Source organism: Oncorhynchus mykiss, chromosome 16 (genome assembly GCF_013265735.2).
Source record: "Oncorhynchus mykiss isolate Arlee chromosome 16, USDA_OmykA_1.1, whole genome shotgun sequence".
Lineage (NCBI taxonomy): Eukaryota > Metazoa > Chordata > Actinopteri > Salmoniformes > Salmonidae > Oncorhynchus > Oncorhynchus mykiss.
Genome location: NC_048580.1, coordinates 9,771,994 through 9,792,060, shown reverse-complemented (window position 1 = coordinate 9,792,060; position 20,067 = coordinate 9,771,994). Strand labels below are relative to the sequence as shown.

The 20,067-nt window shown below is 46.0% G+C and overlaps 1 protein-coding gene across 1 annotated transcript in view; it reads left to right on the top strand.

Moving 5' to 3' along the window:
- The window catches only part of LOC110492818 (voltage-dependent T-type calcium channel subunit alpha-1G-like), a 228,544-nt gene that overhangs the window by 90,328 nt on the left and 118,149 nt on the right, over positions 1-20,067 (top strand). The window contains 2 exon segments of the mRNA XM_036945869.1: positions 4,975-5,089; positions 6,950-7,105. Of these exon segments, the coding sequence (XP_036801764.1) occupies positions 4,975-5,089; positions 6,950-7,105 (271 nt within the window).

Genomic DNA, 20,067 nt, shown 5'->3' with positions numbered 1-20,067 from the left:
AAACCAAAATTGAACTTTTTGGCAACAATGCAAGACGTTATGTTTGGCGTAAAAGCAACACAGCTGAACACACCATCCCCACTGTCAAACATGGTGGTGGCAGCATCATGGTTTGGGCCTGCTTTTCTTCAGCAGGGACAGGGAAGATGGTTAAAATTGATGGGAAGATGGATGGAGCCAAATACAGGACCATTCTGGAAGAAAACCTGATGGAGTCTGCAAAAGACCTGAGACTGGGACGGAGATTTGTCTTCCAACAAGACAATGATCCAAAACATAAAGCAAAATCTACAATGGAATGGTTCAAAAATAAACATATCCAGGTGTTAGAATGGCCAAGTCAAAGTCCAGACCTGAATCCAATCGAGAATCTGTGGAAAGAACTGAAAACTGCTGTTCACAAATGCTCTCCATCCAACCTCACTGAGCTCGAGCTGTTTTGCAAGGAGGAATGGGAAAAAATGTCAGTCTCTCGATGTGCAAAACTGATAGAGACATACCCCAAGCGACTTACAGCAGTAATCGCAGCAAAAGGTGGCGCTACAAAGTATTAACTTAAGGGGGCTGAATAATTTTGCACGCCCAATTTTTCAGTTTTTGATTTGTTAAAAAAGTTTGAAATATCCAATAAATGTCATTCCACTTCATGATTGTGTCCCACTTGTTGTTGATTCTTCACAGAAAAATACAGTTTTATATCTTTATGTTTGAAGCCTGAAATGTGGCAAAAGGTCGCAAAGTTCAAGGGGGCCGAATACTTTCGCAAGGCACTGTATATATCAAATCAAATTTATTTATATAGCCCTTCGTACATCAGCTGATATCTCAAAGTGCTGTACAGAAACCCAGCCTAAAACCCCAAACAGCAAGCAATGCAGCTGTAGAAGCACTGTGGCTAGGAAAAACTCCCTAGAAAGGTCAAAACCTAGGAAGAAACCTAGGGGGGAGCAGCAGCACGACCAGGTGGACTGGGGACAGCAAGGAGTCATCATGCCAGTTAGTCTTGAGGCATGGTCCTAGGGCTCAGGTCCTCCGAGAGAAAGAAAGAAAGAGAGAATTAGAGAGAGCATACTTAAATTCACACAGGACACCGGATAAGACAGGAGAAGTACTCCAGATATAACAAACTGACCCTAGCCCCCCGACACATAATCTACTGCAGCATAAATACTGAAGGCTGAGACAGGAAGGGTCAGGAGACACTGTGGCCCCATCCGATGATACACCTGGACAGGGCCAAACAGGAAGGATATAACCCCACCCACTTTGCCAAAGCACAGCCCCCACACCACTACAGGGATATCTTCAACCATCAATTTACCATCCTGAGACAAGGCCGAGTATAGCCCACAAAGATCTCCGCCACGGAACAACCCAGGTGGGGGCGCCGACCCAGACAGGAAGATCACGTCAGTGACTCAACCCACTCAAGTGATGCACCCCTCCTAGGGACGGCATGAAAGAGCACCAGTGAGCCAGTGACTCAGCCCCTGTAATAGGGTTAGAGGCAGAGAATCCCAGTGGAAAGAGGGGAACCGGCCAGGCAGAGACAGCAAGGGTGGTTCGTTGCTCCAGTGCCTTTCCGTTCACCTTCACACTCCTGGGCCAGACTACACTCAATCATATGACCCAATGAAGAGATGAGTCTTCAGTAAAGACTTAAAGGTTGAGACAGAGTCTGTGTCTCTCACATGGGTAGGCAGACCATTCCATAAAAATTGAGCTCTATAGGAGAAAGCCCTGCCTCCAGCTGTTTGCTTAGAAATTCTACGGACAATTAGGAGGCCTGCGTCTTGTGACTGTAGCGTACGTGTAGGTATGTACGGCAGGACCAAATCGGAAAGATAGGTAGGAGCAAGGCCATGTAATGCTTTGTAGTTTAGCAGTAAAACCTTGAAATCAGCCCTTGCCTTAACAGGAAGCCAGTGTATGGAGGCTAGCACTGGAGTAATATGATCAAACTGTTTGGTTCTAGTCAGGATTCTAGCAGCCGTATTTAGCACTAACTGAAGTGTATTTAGTGCTTTATCCGGGTAGCCTGAAAGTAGAGCATTGCAGTAATCTAACCTAGAAGTAACAAAAGCATGGATTATTAAAATCTGCATCATTTTTGGACAGAAAGTTTCAGATTTTTGCAATGTTGCGTAGATGGAAAAAGCTGTCCTTGAAACAGTCTTGATATGTTCGTCAAAAGAGAGATCAGGGTCCAGAGTAACGCCGAGGTCCTTCACAGTTTTATTTGAGATGACTGTACAACCATCAAGATGAATTGTCAGATTCAACAGAAGATATCTTTGTTTATTGGGACCTAGAACAAGCATCTCTGTTTTGTCCGAGTTTAAAAGTAGAAAGTTTGCAGCCATCCACTTCCTTATGTCTGAAACACAGGCTTCTAGCGAGGGCAATTTTGGGGCTTCAACATGTTTCATTGAAATGTACAGCTGTGTGTCATCCGCATAGCAGTGAAAGTTAACATTATGTTTTCGAATGACATCCCCAAGAGGTAAAATATATATTGAAAACAATAGTGATCCTAAAACGGAACCTAGAGGAACACCGACATGTACAGTTGATTTGTCAGAGGACAAACTATTCACAGAGAAAAACTGATATCTTTCCGACAGATAATATCTAAACCAGGCCAGAACTTGTCCGTATAGACAAAGTTGGCTTTCCAATATCTCCAAAAGAATGTGGTGATCGATGGTATCAAAAGCAGCACTAAGGTCTAGGAGCACGAGGAGAGATGCAGAGCCTCGGTCTGATGCCATTAAAAGGTAATTTACCACCTTCACAAGTGCAGTCTCAGTGCTATGATGGGGTCTAAAACCAGACTGAAGCATTTCGTATACATTGCTTGTCTTCAGGAAGGCAGTGAGTTGCCGCGCAACAGCTTTTTTTTTTTGAGAGAGGAATGGAAGATTCGATATTGACCAATAGTTTTAAAAATATTTTCTGGGTCAAGGTTTGGCTTTTTCAAAAGAGGCTTTATTCCTGCCACTTTTAATGAGTTTGGTACACATCCTGTGGATAGAGAGCTGTTTATTATGTTCAACATAGGAGGGCCAAGCACAGGAAGCAGCTCTTTCAGTAGTTCAGTTGGAATAGAGTCCAGTATGCAGCTTGAAGGTTTAGAGGCCATGATTATTTTCATCATTGTGACAGGAGATATAGTACTAAAACACTTGAGTGTCTCTCTTGATCCTAGGTCCTGGCAGAGTTGTGCAGACTCAGGACAACTGAGCTTTGAAGGAATACGCAGATTTAAAGAGGAGTCCGTAATTTGCTTTCTAATGATCATGATCTTTTCCTCAAAGAAGTTCATGAATTTATTACTGCTGAAGTGAAAGCCATCCTCACTTGGGGAATGCTGCTTTTTAGTTAGCTTTGCGACTGTATCAAAAATACATTTAGGATTGTTCTTATTTTCCTCAATTAAGTTGGAAAATGATCGGGCAGCAGTGAGGGCTCTTCGATACTGCACGGTCTTTCCAAGCTAGTCGGAAGACTTCCAGTTTGGTGTGGCGCCATTTCCGTTCCAATTTTCTGGAAGCTTGCTTCAGAGCTCGGGTATTTTCTGTATACCAAGGAGCTAGTTTCTTATGACAAATGTTTTTAGTTTTTAGGGGTGCAACTGCATCTAGGGTATTGTGCAAGCTTAAATTGACTTCCTCAGTTAGGTGGTTAACTGATTGTTGTCCTCTGATGTCCTTGGGTAGGCAGAGGGAGTCTGGAAGGGCATCAAGGAATCTTAGTGTTGTCTGTGAAGTTATAGCACAAATTTTGATGCTCCTCGGTTGGGTCTGAGCAGATTATTTGTTGCAATTGCAAACTTAATAAAATGGTGGTCCGATAGTCCAGGATTATGAGGAAAACATTAAGATCCACAACATTTATTCCATGGGACAAAACTAGGTCCAGCGTATGACTGTGACAGTGAGTAGGTCCATAGACATGTTGGACAAAACCCACAGAGTCGCTGATGGCTCCGAAAGCCTTTTGGAGTGGGTCTGTGGACGTTTCCATGTGAATATTAAAGTCACCAGAAACTACAAGCTTATCTGCTATGACTTCAAGGTCCGACTGGAATTCAGGGAACTCAATGAGGAACGCTGTATATGGCCTAGGAGGCCTGTAAACAGTAGCTATAAAAAGTGATTGAGTAGGCTGCATAGATTTCATGACTAGAAGCTCAAAAGACGAAAACAGATTTTTTTTATTTGTCAATTTAAATTTGCTATCGTAAATGTTAGCAACACCTCTGCCTTTGCGGGATGCACGGGGGTTATGGTCGCTAATGTAACCAGGAGGTGAGGCCTCATTTAATGTGTATATATATATATATATATATATACACACACACACACAAACACACGCATATCCCACAGGGTCAGTTCTTTGCTGTTCATAATCACACAACTATAGAACAACTGCAGACTGAAACAATGGGAGGTTGAATCTTTCCATCGTATTTTCTCATGACACCCTTTGCTGCCCTCTCTCAACCTCTCTGTCTCTTTCATAATGCACTTATTGACCATCATGTTCAGATGAGAGAAACAGGGAGGGAGGGAGGGAGGGATGGAGGGAGGGAGGCAGGGAGTAAAGAGGTAAGGAAATAAGGAAGTAAGGGGCTTTATTGGCATGGGAAACATATGTTAACATTGCCAAAGCAAGTGAAATAGATAACAAACAAAAGTGAAATAAACAAATCAAAATGATTAGTAAACACTACTCACAGAAGTTACAAAAGAATAAAGACATTTCAAATGCCATATTATGTCTGTATACAGTGTTGTAACAATGTGCAAATAGTTGAAGTACTATAGGGAAAATAAATAAACATTATTATGGGTTGTATTTACAATGCTGTTTGTTCTTCACTGGTTGCCCTTTTTTTTCTCTCTCTCTCTCTCTCTCTCTCTCTCTCTCTCTCTCTCTCTCTCTCTCTCTCTCTCTCTCTCTCTTCATCAGTATATTGGGCATGCATCTGTTTGGCTGTAAGTTTGGATCAGAGAGAGATGGAGACACTCTACCAGATAGGAAGAACTTTGACACTCTGCTCTGGGCCATCGTCACCGTGTTTCAGGTAAGATCTGTCTACCTCCCTCTCTCTCTCTCCTTCCCTCTCTCCCTCCCTTCCCTCTCTCTCTCCCTCGCTCCTTCCATCTCTCCCGCTTTCACTACAAAATCAAAGTCTGCCAGACATTTCCAAATCTCAAACTTGGCCAACTACCAAAATTAGTTCATTTGCCAAGCCATCTGTTTTATAGGTCCAACTACACACCAACTGCATGTGAACAATAAACAGCTGCTCTCTATTTGCACTATTCCTCTTAAATCCCTCCCTCCATCCCATACCTCCCTTCCTTCCTTCCTTCCTTCTTCACTCCATCTGTCCCTCCCTACCTCCCTACCTCCATCCCATACCTCCCTTCCTTCCTTCCTTCCTTCCTTCTTCACTCCATCTGTCCCTCCCTACCTCCCTACCTCCATCCCATACCTCCCTCCCTTCCTTCCTTCCTTCCTTCCTTCTTCACTCCATCTGTCCCTCCCTACCTCCCTCCCTCCATCCCATACCTCCCTTCCTTCCTTCCTTCTTCACTCCATCTGTCCCTCCCTACCTCCCTCCCTCCATCCCATACCTCCCTTCCTTCCTTCCTTCCTTCTTCACTCCATCTGTCCCTCCCTACCTCCCTCCCTCCATCCCATACCTCCCTTCCTTCCTTCCTTCCTTCTTCACTCCATCTGTCCCTTCCTACCTCCCTACCTCCATCCCATACCTCCCTTCCTTCCTTCCTTCCTTCCTTCTTCACTCCATCTGTCCCTCCCTACCTCCCTCCCTCCATCCCATACCTCCCTTCCTTCCTTCCTTCCTTCTTCACTCCATCTGTCCCTCCCTACCTCCCTACCTCCATCCCATACCTCCCTTCCTTCCTTCCTTCCTTCCTTCTTCACTCCATCTGTCCCTCCCTACCTCCCTACCTCCATCCCATACCTCCCTTCCTTCCTTCCTTCCTTCTTCACTCCATCTGTCCCTCCCTACCTCCCTACCTCCATCCCATACCTCCCTTCCTTCCTTCCTTCCTTCCTTCTTCACTCCATCTGTCCCTCCCTACCTCCCTACCTCCATCCCATACCTCCCTTCCTTCCTTCCTTCCTTCTTCACTCCATCTGTTCCTCCCTACCTCCCTACCTCCATCCCATACCTTCCTTCCTTCCTTCCTTCCTTCCTTCTTCACTCCATCTGTCCCTCCCTACCTCCCTCCCTCCATCCCATACCTCCCTTCCTTCCTTCCTTCCTTCCTTCTTCACTCCATCTGTCCCTCCCTACCTCCCTACCTCCATCCCATACCTCCCTTCCTTCCTTCCTTCCTTCCTTCTTCACTCCATCTGTCCCTCCCTACCTCCCTACCTCCATCCCATACCTCCCTTCCTTCCTTCCTTCCTTCTTTACTCCATCTGTCCCTCCCTACCTCCCTACCTCCATCCCATACCTCCCTTCCTTCCTTCCTTCCTTCTTCACTCCATCTGTCCCTCCCTCCCTCCCTCCCTCCATCCCATACCTCCCTTCCTTCCTTCCTTCCGTCTTCACTCCCTCCCTCCCTCCCTCCCTCCCTCCCTCCCTCCCTCCCTCCCTCCCTCCATCCCATACCTCCCTTCCTTCCTTCCTTCCTTCCTTCCTTCCTTCCTTCCTTCCTTCCTTCCTTCCTTCTTCCCTCCCTCCCTCCCTCCCTCCCTCCCTCCCTCCCTCCCTCCATCCCATACCTCCCTTCCTTCCTTCCTTCCTTCTTCACTCCACCTGTCCCTCCCTACCTCCCTACCTCCATCCCATACTTCCCTCCCTTCCTTCCTTCCTTCCTTCCTTCCTTCCTTCCTTCCTTTTTCCTCCTTCCATCCCTCCCTCGCTCTCTCTCTTTCTTTCTCTCTCCTCCCTCCCTCTCTCCAGATCCTAACTCAGGAGGACTGGAACAAGGTTCTCTATAATGGTATGGCCTCCACCACTCCTGTGGCCGCTCTCTACTTCATCGCCCTCATGACCTTTGGGAACTACGTCCTCTTCAACCTTCTGGTGGCCATTTTGGTCGAGGGCTTCCAGACTGAGGTGAACTAAGTAAACCAAATACCACACACAGGCACATAACGAGATGGGAACTAACACCTGGGCTGAGGGCTTGGACATTACATCTTCTATTCATCCACCTTGACTCTCACCTCTAAATCTGTTCATCTCTAATTGTGTCACCTATTATTACTCTTCCTCATCTTCTCTCCTCCTCCTCCTCCTCCTCCTCTTTCTGACACGTGCTCTTCATCAGTTTTTACCCTCTCTCCATCCCTCTCTCTTTTCCCAAATGAAAGGTTGTCATATTTAATGATTTTCCTTACGGTGATGTCATCCGTCATCAGGAAAAGATGCTTCCATCACAATGACATTCTTCTGCTCTCTCATCCTCCTTTTTACATTCTTCCTTTTTGTTATCCCTCCCTCCCTTCTGCTCTTCGCCCATAAAACAGAAGACAAATCTCTCGCTCTCTGCATAGCCGCGATTCTTCTCTGACAGAGAGAGCGAGAGAGGTTTAGTGAGGGAGGGAAAGAGAGGGAAACAGGCTGACAGAGAGAGAGAGACAGAGCAATGGAGAAACACAAAGAGATAGATAAGGAGACAGAGGAGGGATGAATGGGAGATGAGAGATGAATGTATGTCTTTGTTGACAGTCAGATAGCATAGTTCTCATCCTTACTGTAAGAGTGTGGCGTTTCAGCGCAGCTAGACATAGACTGTAATGGTTGTCTCGGAGGACAAAGTCGAAAAATGACATCTCTTGTTTGGCTTCTGCTTGGTTTTAATTGAACATTCCAATTGAACATTCCATCTCTTGCTCGTTCATCTGTCTCTATCCCTCTCTCGTTCTGTCTGTCTCTCTCTTTCTCTCTCTCTGACTTGTGATAGCACCTGTGCTTTGATCTCTTGTGGTCTTAGTTAGAACAGCTGAGAGAAGAGGAGAAGGGAGGAAAAAAGTATAGACAGGATAGAGGAGCAGACATACTCATATTTAAAAGACGGATTGATTGGTCTGCTTTCTAGCTATTAGTTGTTACAACAGTCTGCTTTCTAGGTCAGTTATCTGGATGACATGGTGTTCAGAATAACACAGTCATGTCCAACATCTCCTTTATGAGCCCTCAATACCACCTGGCATCATTCAGGTCAGTTAGGAATGAATCGGGTATTATTTATAGCCAGAGAGAAGTGACTGTGGCTATGGAATAAACACAGCTCTTAGCTGAACCATTTATGGACGACACATGGCAGCTGTAAAAGTTACCATTACTTTTTATGTTACGTCTGTAGCAAGTCTTGTTTTTAAGTACCCTTGTAGCGACTGAACCTTTCAAGTATATTGAACAGTAAACTCCAGCACACCGAACATACTGTACCTCTCTGGTCAGACTGAATGGAATGGATTCATCTTAACCCACCAGACCAGCTGTCATAGATAGTCCTCACCTGGCAGACATAGAGAGAGAGACATACAGACAGAAACAGAGAGGGAGGGACTGGAGGGAGGGGAAGGGAGAGAGCGAGACAAGGACTAGAGAGAGAGAGACATACAGACAGAGACAGAGAGGGAGGGACTGGAGAGAGGGGGAGGGAGAGAGCAAGACAAGGACTAGAGAGAGAGAGACATACAGACAGAGACAGAGAGGGAGGGACTGGAGAGAGGGGGAGGGAGAGAGCAAGACAAGGACTAGAGAGAGAGAGAAAGCAAAAGAGAGAGAGAGGCCATGAGCAGATGAGCTCTCACATTTTTCAGGATGTTTTTACATGAAGGTAGGTTTAGAGTTAGATGAACTTTTTGGATTTTTCGGCTCCAAACCTATAACCTGTTTTTGGACAAAATTACCTGGAAGGATTCCTACTACCAAAGATTCTTATTTCCAAGCACAAAATAATTGTCCACCTCAACAACAGCCCCGCAACCAGATCCGGAGAGCTGGAGGTGGAGAGAGACGTATCTGCACTCTGGACTGTGGTGAGAGAACATCAACAGGAGAGACAGCAGGAGATGAACAGAGCACTAGAGGAGAGGATCATACTGCTGGAGGAGATGGAGAGTGGGATGGCGTGGGACAGAAAACCACCCATTAGATAGCTGGTCACCCCCGCAGAGGAGTCAGCAGAACAGCCCACCCCAGACCCTGACCATAGCCTCGACATCACACCAGGACATACAAATGAAAAACCCCAAGCCCAGGAGATCCCACTGCCTCTGACTCCCCGGACCTACACATAGAGGACCCACGCCGAGAGGACCTACACATAGAGGAACCACGCCGAGAGGACCTACACATAGAGGACCTACACATAGAGGACCCACGCCGAGAGGACCTACACATAGAGGACCCACGCCGAGAGGACCTACACATAGATGACCCATGCCGAGAGGACCGACACAAAGAGGACCCACGCCGAGAGGACCTACACATAGAGGACCCACGCCGAGAGGACCTACACATAGAGGACCCACGCCGAGAGGACCTACACATAGAGGACCCACGCCGAGAGGACCTACACATAGAGGACCCACAGCGAGAGGACCTACACATAGATGACCCACGCCGAGAGGACCGACACAAAGAGGACCCACGCCGAGAGGACCTACACATAGAGGACCCACGCCGAGAGGACCTACACATAGAGGACCCACGCCGAGAGGACCTACACATAGAGGACTCATGCCGAGAGGACCCACACCCCATTTAGGCACCATGAGATCAGACCTATGCCCCTCCTGCCCACCCCATGCCCCCTCACTCCCGCAAAGAGGTCCTCAACATGAAAGTCACACATGCGCCCAGGCCATGAGCAGACAAACAGGCCCAACCACCCCTCTTACACTAGCCCAAGCCAATGGTATGTACCAGATGCTCAGCAGGCTCTGCTCACACTTACTGGCCTAAGGCCAAACCACACGACTAACAATACTGGTCACTTTATGTAACACTAAGCCTTCACTATCTCATCTTGAAATATCCAAGGCCTGAGGTCATCTGCCTTTGGCCTAAACAGCAGGAACTTGGACTTCATCAAATAAATCGGAAATACAGACATTGTCATCCTACAAGAAACATGGTATAGAGGAGATGGACGCACTGGTTTCTCTCTAGGTTACAGAGAGCTGGTAGTCCCTTCCACCAAACAACCAGGTGGAAAAACAGGAAAGGGAATCAGGGGTATGCTAATTTGGTATAGATCAGACCTACAGTTGAAGTCGGAAGTTTACATAAACTTAGGTCAGTCAATAAAACTAGTTTTTCAACCACTCCACACATTTCTTGTTAACAAACTATCTTTTTGGCAAGTCGGTTAGGACATCTACTTTGTGCATGACACAAGTAATTTTTCCAACAATTGTTTACAGACAGATTATTTCACTTATAATTCACTGTATCACAATTCCAGTTGGTCAGAAGTTTATATACACTAGGTTGACTGTACCTGAGTTTGGAAAATTCCAGAAAATGAAGTCATGGCTTTAGAAGCTTCTGATAGGGTAATTGACATAATTTGAGTCAATTGGAGGCGTACCTATGGATTTATTTCAAGACCTACCTTCAAACACAGTGCCTCTTTGCTTGACATCATGGGAAAATCAAAATAAATCAGCCAAGACCTCAGAAAAAAACGTCTGGTTCAACCTTGGGAGCAATTTCCAAACTCCAGAAGGCACCACGTTCATCTGTACAAGCAACAGTATGCAAGTATAAACACCATGGCACCACACAGCCGCCATACTGCTCAGGAAGGAGATGCGTTCTGTTACTTGGAGATGAACGTACTTGTGACCTTGTGATGATACTGGAGGAAACCGGAACAAAAGTATTTATATCCACAGTAAAACAAGTCCTATATCTACATAACCTGAAAGGCCACTAGGCAAGGAAGAAGCCACTGCTCCAAAACCACCATAAAAAAGCTAGACTACGGTTTGCAACTAACTGCACATGGGCACAAAGATCGTACTTTTTGGAAAAATGTCCTCTGGTCATAATGACCATCAATATGTTTTGAGAAAAAAGGGGGAGGCTTGCAATCCGAGCAACACCATCCCAACCGTGAAGCACGGGGGTGGCAGCATCATGTTGTGGGGGTGCTTTGCTGCAGGAGGGACTGGTGCACTTCACAAAATAGATGGCTTCATGAGGATGGAAAATTATGTGGATATATTGAAGCAACATCTCAAGACATCAATCATGACGTTAAAGCTTGGTCGGTCGGCAATGGGTCTTCCAAATGGACAATGACTTACAAAGTTGTGGCAAAATGGCTTAACTACACAAAGTCAAGTTTTGGCAGTGGCCATCACAAAGCCCTGACCTCAATCCTATAGAAAATGTGTGTGCAGAACTGAAAAGGTGTGAGCAAGTAGGCCTACAATCCTGACTCAGTTACACGTGCTCTGTCAGGAAGAATGGGCCAAAATTCACCCAACTTATTGTGGGGAGCTTGTGGAAGGCTACCCGAAATGTTTGACCCAAGTTAAACAATTTAAAGGCAATGCTATCAAAAACTAATTGAGTGTATGTAAACTTCTGACCCACTGGGAATATGATGAATGAAAAAAAAGCTGAAATAAATCGTTCTCTCTGACATTTCACATTCTTAAATAAAGTGGTGATCCTAACTGACCTAAGACAGGGATTTTTTACTAGGATTAAATGTCAGGAATTGTGAAAAACTGAATTTAAGTGTATTTGCGTTAAGGTGTACAGTGGGGCAAAAAAAGTAATTAGTCAGCCACCAATTGTGCAAGTTCTCCCACTTAAAAAGATGAGAGAGGGCTGTAATTTTCATATTAGGTACACTTCAACTATGACAGACAAAATGAGAGAACAAAATCTAGAAAATCACATTGTAGGATTTTTAATGAATTTATTTGCAAATTATGGTGGAAAGTCAAAAAAAGTTCCATTAAAGTTCGTAGAAACATGTCAATCGATGTATATAAACAACCTTTAGGATGTTTTTATCATAAATTCCGTTATCATTAGAAAGGAAAGGGGGCGGAATAAACAACTCATAGCTTTCAGCTGAGCCACTTACTGTGAGTGGTCTTATTCTCTCCCCTTTCACAATAGAAGCCTGAAACAACTGTCTAAAGACTGTTTGACATCTAGTGGAAGCAATCACTTGAAAAACTACAAATCTCAGATTTCCCACTTCCTGGTTGGATTTTTCTCAGGTTTTCGCCTGCCATATGAGTCCTGTTATACTCACAGACATAATTGTAACAGTTTCAGAATCTTCAGAGGGTTTTCTATTCAAATATACCAATAATTTGCATATCCTAGCGTCTGGGCTTGAGTAGCAGGCAATTTACTCTGGGCATGCTTTTCATCCGGACGTGAAAATACTGCCCCCTAGTCCAAAGAGGTTATTAAGAAATGCTATAGAAGGAAGGACGGTAAGTGTGGAAATCTACCATGAAACAATTAGGCAACAAATTCAATCCCTTTTAGACAACTTCCTGAACAAAACATTCCACTGTAATAGTGAAGGTGTAAACTTGGCAGTAGAAAACCTAAACACTATATTTGACCTCTCAGCTTCCTTGTCAAATCTAAAATGTTCTAACAGAAATCCAAAGAAAATGAACGACAATGACAAATGGTTTGATGAAGAATGCAAAAACCTAAGAAAGAAATTGAGAAACCTGTCTGACCAAAACATAGAGACCCAGAAAACCTGAGCCTACGCCTTCACTATGGTGAATCACTAACACAATACAGAAATACACTCCGGAAAACAAAGGAACAGTACGTCATAAATCAGCTCAATGTAATTGAAGAATCCATAGACTCTAAACACTTCTGGAAAAATTGGAAAACACTAAACAAACAACAAACCAAACAGTTATCTATCCAAATGAAGATGTATGGGTAAACCACTTATCCAATCTTGTTGGACCTATAACTAAGAACAAACACAAAAGCATATACATGATCAAATACAAATCTTAGAATAAACTATTAAAGTCTACCAGAACCCAATGGACAATTTTAACGAGTGTTCTGAGTGTCGGGAAGCAAGTGAGGGCAGTAAGTGTTTTAATAAATAAACAAAACAATACACACCAATATTTGGAACCAAGGACTGATCACCCTAATCCACAAAAGTGGAGACAAATTTGAACCCACAAACTATTGTGGGATATGTGTCAACAGCAACCTTGGGACAATCATCTGCATTATCATTAACAGCAGACAAGTTCATTTCCTTGAAATGTCAAATTTCCTTTTATCAAATTATCGCACAACAGACCACGTAGTCACCCTGCGCAGCCTAATTGACAAACAAACAAACTAAAACAAAGACAAAATCTTCTCATGATTTGTTGATTTCAAAAAAGCCTTAGACTCAATTTGGAATGAGGGTCTGCTATACAAAATTATGGAAAGTGGTGTTGGGGGAAAAACATACAACATCATAAAATCTATGTACACAAACAACAAATGTGTTTTTAATATTGACAAAAAAACACACATTTCTTTCCACAGGTCCATGGGGTGAGACAGGGATGAAGCTTAAGCCCCACCCTCTTCAACATATATATCAATGAATAGGAGAGGGCACTAGAACAGTCTGCACCACCCAGCCTCACCCTACTAGAATCTGAAGTCAAATGTCTACTGTTTGCTGAGGATCTGGTGTTTCTGTCCCCAAACAAGGAGGGCCCACAGCAGCACCTAGATCTTCTGCACAGATTCTATCAAACCTGGGCCCTGACAGTAAATCTCAGTAAGACAAAAATAATGGTGTTCCAGAAAAGGTCCAGTTGCCAGGCCCATGAATACACATTCCATCTAGACACCGTTGCCCTAGAGCACGTAAAAATGTATACATACATCGGCCTAAACTTCAGCGCCATAGTTAACTTCCACAAAGCCCTGAACGATCTGAGAGAAGGCAATAAGGGCATTCTATGCCATCAAAAGGACCATAAAATTTGACATACCAATTAGGAAGTGGCTAAAAATACTTGAATCAGTAATAGAACCCATTGCCTTTTATGGATGTGGGTTCTGGGTTCCGCTCACCAACCTGGAATTCACAAAATGGGACAAACACCAAATTGAGACTCTGCATGCAGAATTCTGCAAAAATGTCCTTTGTGTACAACGTAAAATACCAAATAATGCATGCAGAGCAGGATTGGTCCGATGCCCGCAAATGATCAAAATCCAGAAAAGAGCCGTTAAATTCTGCAACCACCTAAAAGGACCTGATTCCCAAACCTTCCATTACAAAGCCATCACCTACAGAGAGATGAACCTGGAGAAGAGTCCCTTAAGCAAGCTGGTCTTGAGGCTCTGTTCACAAACATAAACAGACCCCACAGAGCCCCATGACAGCAACACAATTAGACCCAACCAAATCATGATGAAACAAAAAGATAATTACTTGATACATTGGAAAGAAATAACAAAATAAATGTGCAAACTAGAATGCTATTTGCCCCTAAACGGAGAGTACACAGTGGCAGAATACCTGACCACTGTGACCAAAATAAGAAAATCTTTGACTATGTTCAGACTCAGTGAGCATTGCCTTGCTGTAGGCAGACATGGCTCTCAAGAGAAGACAGGCTATGTGCTCACTGCCCACAAAATGAGGTGGAAACGGAGCTGCACTTCCTAACCTCCTGCCCATTATATGCCCATACTAGAGACATATATTTCCTTCAGATTAGACAGATCCACAAACAATTCCAAAACAAACCCAAACCCAAAAAACTCCCATATCTACTGGGTGAAATACCACAGTGTGCCATCACTGCAGCAAGATGTGTGACCTGTTGCCACAAGAAAAGGGCAACCAGTGAAGAACAAACACCATTGTCAATACAGCCCATATTTAAGTTTATTTTCCCTTTTGTAATTTAAATACTTGCACATCATAACATCATTGTCTTTCATCTTTTGGAGGGTTTGTGTAATATTTACTCTACATTTTTTATTGTTTAATTCACTTTTGTTTATTGTCTATTTCACTTGCTTTGGCAATGTTAACATGTGTTTCCCATGCCAATAAAGCCCTTTGAATTTAATTGAATTGAATTGAGAGGGAGAGACTAGGGAGAGTGAGAGTGAGAGTGAGAGGGAGAGGGAGAGGGAGAGGGAGAGGGAGAGGGAGAGGGAGAGACTAGGGAGTGGGAGGGAGAGGCAGAGGGAGAGGGAGAGGGAGAGGGAGAGACTAGGGAGTGGGAGGGAGAGAGAGGGAGAGGGAGAGGGAGAGACTAGGGAGTGGGAGGGAGAGAGGGGGAGAGAGAGGGAGAGGGAGAGGGAGAGGGAGAGGAGAGGGAGAGACCAGGGAGTGGGAGGGAGGGAGAGGGAGAGGGAGAGGGAGAGGGAGAGGGAGAAGGAGAGACTAGGGAGTGGGAGGGAGAGGCAGATGGAGAGGGAGAGGGAGAGACTAGGGAGTGGGAGGGAGAGAGACGGAGAGGGAGAGGGAGAGACTAGGGAGTGGGAGGGAGAGAGAGGGAGAGGGAGAGGGAGAGGGAGAGGAGAGGGAGAGGGAGAGACCAGGGAGTGGGAGGGAGGAAGAGGGAGAGGGAGAGGGAGAGGGAGAGGGAGAAGGAGAGACTAGGGAGTGGGAGGGAGGGAGGGGGAGAGGGAGAGGGAGAGGGAAGAGAGGGAGAGAGACAGAGAGAGACAGAGAGAGAGGGAGAGAGAGACAGAGAAAAAAGCGGGACAGATGGAGAGGGTGATCTAGAGAGAGTGTACAGCGATGTCAGCCAGTGATTGCTGAGCTCATAGATTTATAGATAATGTGAGAGGTCTCTGGCCTTTGACAAACCAGTCAGGATGACTACTAAAGATCTGGCACACATCTAGATTGAGATGTATTATTAGCTCACCAAGATAAACTCCACTTTACCTCACACAGAGACAGACAGACACCGTCTCCCCAATCTTGAGCCCTGATGTTGAAAATGTTTTTAAGCTAAGTTAGCCTAGACTTTCCCTCCTCCTCTCTTCCTCTCCTCTCTTCTTCTCTCTTCTTCGCCTCTCTTCCTCTCCTCCTCTCTTCCCCTCCTCTCTTCTCCTCCTCTCTTCGCCTCCTCTCTTCTCATCTCTTCCCTCCTCTCTTTCTCTCCTCCTCTCTTCCCCTCCTCACTTACCCCCTCCTCTCCTTCTCTTTTCCTCTCCTTCTCCTCTCCTCTTCCTCTCATCCTCATCTCCTTCTCCTCTTTTCTTCTCCCCCTCCTCTCCTCTTCTCCTCCTCTGGTTCTTTCCTCCTGTCCTCACAATTAATTTGAAAGCTGTTTGCTCAATTCATTCACAATTGTTTTCTAACATCCTTCTCACAGTTTATTTTTAATCGGCCGAACTTTACAGTGAGTCAGGGTTGCTAGGTATCGACAGGTTGAATGACGTGAGTTGGGATGAGAGATGTTTGGTTCTGGGGCCATACCCTGGTATACACACACACACGCGCACACACACACACACACACTACACAGTATACTGTACTGTACTGACTGACGCCTGATGCTGTGCTGTGATGCTGTGTACTGATGCTGTGTACCCTCCACCTATGACTGATAACTGACTTACGGTATAACTTGTGAAGTTATAACTCATGCCTGAAATGCGTATGATTGGCCCAAAGACATTATGCTATCACATTGAGCTGTGTTGCTGTGTGTTATTGCAACTTGGCTGCATTCTGCTATGATTGGCGGTTGAGCATCTCTTCTGTGTATACTGAAAGGATTTATATTCTGTGCATCTTTAGCATGATACAGAATATATACATTATATATCTGCCTGGTCAACTTAATTATCTTTCTGCTTTGTTTGCTGCTATGGTGCCTCTCCTCTCTATTCACCCTTCCTTTCTTATTTTCCTTTCTCTCACTTTTACTCATTCTCTCTCTTTATCTCTCTCTTTCTATGTTCCTCTCTCTCACACCTTTTCTCTCTCCCTCGCTTTCTCTCTCCATTTCTCCTTCTCTCTACCCCCCTCTCTCTCTCTCTCTGTCTTCCTCTCCTTCTCTTCCTGTGGTAAAACATCACACACTTCCACTGTAGGAAGTGCCCACAAGAGAGGACTTGCATGTCCAGTTGAGCCTAGATCAACTGCCTCTAGGCTCAAGGGTATGTACTGCAATGTGCTCCCACCTCTTCACACACTCTCTCTCTCTCCCCTCTCTCTCTCTATCTCTTTCCCCCTCTCTCTCCCCCTCTCTCCCTCTCAGGCTCCCCCTGTCTCGCTACCCTCCACAACCCCGCTGCACGATGCCACGGCTGTTGAGACTAATCAGGTTGACAGTGTGTGTGTTCAACGTGTGTGTGTGTGTTCAACGTGTGTGTGTTCAACGTGTGTGTGTTCAACGTGTGTGTGTTCAACGTGTGTGTGTGTTCAACATGTGTGTGTGTTCAACGTGTGTGTGTGTTCAACGTGTGTGTGTTCAGTTATTGTGTGTGTTCCCTGTCTTAACTGTAGTGTCAGACGGTTGATCAGTAGTTGGTTGTTTTTATGTTGGAAAGCAGATCCTCACAGATGTCTCTCTCTTCAGGTCCATTGGGTTCCTTCCATTAGCGGAGCAAACAAATAAACGCACTAGAAACATGGCCCATAGTAGCCATAGTAGCCAAACTAAAGCCATAGTAGCCAAACGAAAGCTAAAGCACTACAGAAGAAATGTCCCTAAAGCCTCTCTGTTTATGGACGATAAAGAGACAGTCATTTAGAGCCAACGGAACAGCTTTAGAATAACAGGGATACAGTTAACCCTGGGAGAGGGATTTAAAGGGGAGTCTGCTCTGTGTGGTCTGCTGTGGTTAACCCTGGGAGAGGGATTTAAAGGGGAGTCTGCTCTGTGTGGTCTGCTGTGGTTATCCCTGTAGTTATCCCCCCCTCCCTCAGTGTGTGGATGTGCCTGCCCTGCCCTGCCCTGTCCTGAGCAGTCCCTGTATTTTTATCTGTTTATGAGTAACGGAGGTGGTTCGGTGAACATGACGATTTGCATTAGCACCCAGCGCTAATGCCTTGGCTTTAGCGCAGTGGGCTAACACAGTCTCGAGTCAGGCAGGCAGCTGATCGAAACCTGGTTGTCACATCTGCGTCTGAGGCCATCGAATCAGCGGTGCGACACTACTAGAGATCGTTAGAGACGTTGTCAGTGACTCCATCTACATTACATTACATTACTACATGCACACTCCCCCATCCAAAGCACATGCACTCATTTCTCCATTCACGCCTTCAGAGTGGCCTGATTGAGATTGTCTTGTGAGAAATGTATTGTTTTCTATCAGGCAATATTGGCATCAGTCCCTCCCTCCAGAGCCAGGTTTGTGGTCAGGCTGTGCTGTGGCTCCCTCCCTCCCTCCCTCCCTCCCTCCCTCCAGAGCCAGGTTTGTGGTCAGGCTGTGCTGTGGCTCCCTCCCTCCCTCCAGAGGCAGATTTGTGGTCAGGCTGTGCTGTGGCTCCCTCCCTCCATCTGTCCCTCCAGAGCCAGGTTTGTGGTCAGGCTGTGCTTTGGCTCCCTCTCTCCCTCCCTCCCTCCCTCCCTCCCTCCAGAGGCAGATCTGTGGTCAGGCTGTGTTTTGGTTCCCTCCCTCCCTCCCTCCCCTCTCCAGAGCCAGGTTTGTGGTCAGGCTGTGCTTTGGCTCCCTCCCTCCCTCCCTCCCTCCCTCCCTCCCTCCCTCCCTCCAGAGCCAGGTTTGTGGTCAGGCTGTGCTGTGGCTCCCTCCCTCCCTCCAGAGGCAGATTTGTGGTCAGGCTGTGCTGTGGCTCCCTCCCTCCATCTGTCCCTCCAGAGCCAGGTTTGTGGTCAGGCTGTGCTTTGGCTCCCTCTCTCCCTCCCTCCCTCCCTCCCTCCCTCCTGAGGCAGATCTGTGGTCAGGCTGTGTTTTGGTTCCCTCCCTCCCTCCCTCCCCTCTCCAGAGCCAGGTTTGTGGTCAGGCTGTGCTTTGGCTCCCTCCCTCCCTCCCTCCCTCCCTCCCTCCCTCCCTCCCTCCCTCCCTCCCTCCCTCCCTCCCTCCCTCTCCCTACTGTCTGCCTAAATTGTCCTGCCCGTTTGTAAACAAGCTATTTTCTATCCGTCTTCTCTTTCGCTGCTCCTGATCGACTCCCAGTAGAATACTGTTCCTGCTCCTTGTTCCTTCTTCTTGTGGTTTTCAAATAAAATGTCCTCCTTGGAACAGCTATTGATAGTGAAGCTACAGTGTGTTAATAAATGTCTTGTTAAAATAATACAGATGAATGATCAGATCAACCAAAGGACAACAACTTAGCTCGGTCAAAATCCATAAATATACTAATAATTCACGCATTAATTCATGAATTCATTCATTTTGTTCATTAGTAAAAGAGTACATTCCGTTTCAGATTTAAAATGTGTCCGGCTGTGAACAGCGACATGAGGATCATCAGCCGGAATGACTGTCAGCCTGTTCAGGCTGCTGCTACTGTGACAGACTGGTCAATAGTAGACAGAGTAGAAGCAGAGCAGTGCTTCGTTCGGTTCTAACAGTCATTTTTATCTCGTATCACATCACTGGAGCCTGGAACATTCAGAGTATCAGACACACTGCCTTCTCAGACAACACAGACCTGCCAAGTAGGCAGCAACCAGCCCTAAACCATAAGGTCTGAGCTCCATTTGTGATCAGTAATCTGAAATGAGTTTCAGCTCTCTGCCTGCCCTAGGTGAGCTGACTACTTATCTTATGGATAGGCAGCTTAGGGTTGAACCTTACCCTGTATCTCAAAATGGCCACTTCATGGTCAAACACTGACAGTCATCTTACAGGTTCAACCTCATTCCTCTTCCCCAGAAAGGTGATATGGGAGTCAGGCTGGCCCCGGGGTCACGGACATGGTCCCAGCCAAGGCCCCAGCTATGGTCCTGGCTGCATCCACATAGGAGGCCCCAGCTAGGGTCCCTTCCATACAGGCCTTACTGGGCTGTCCCTCTCTCTACAGTGGTCTCAGGGGTCCGGGGGACTCAGCTGGGCCCCTGGCCTAGTGTTGGGCCCACCGTGAGTAC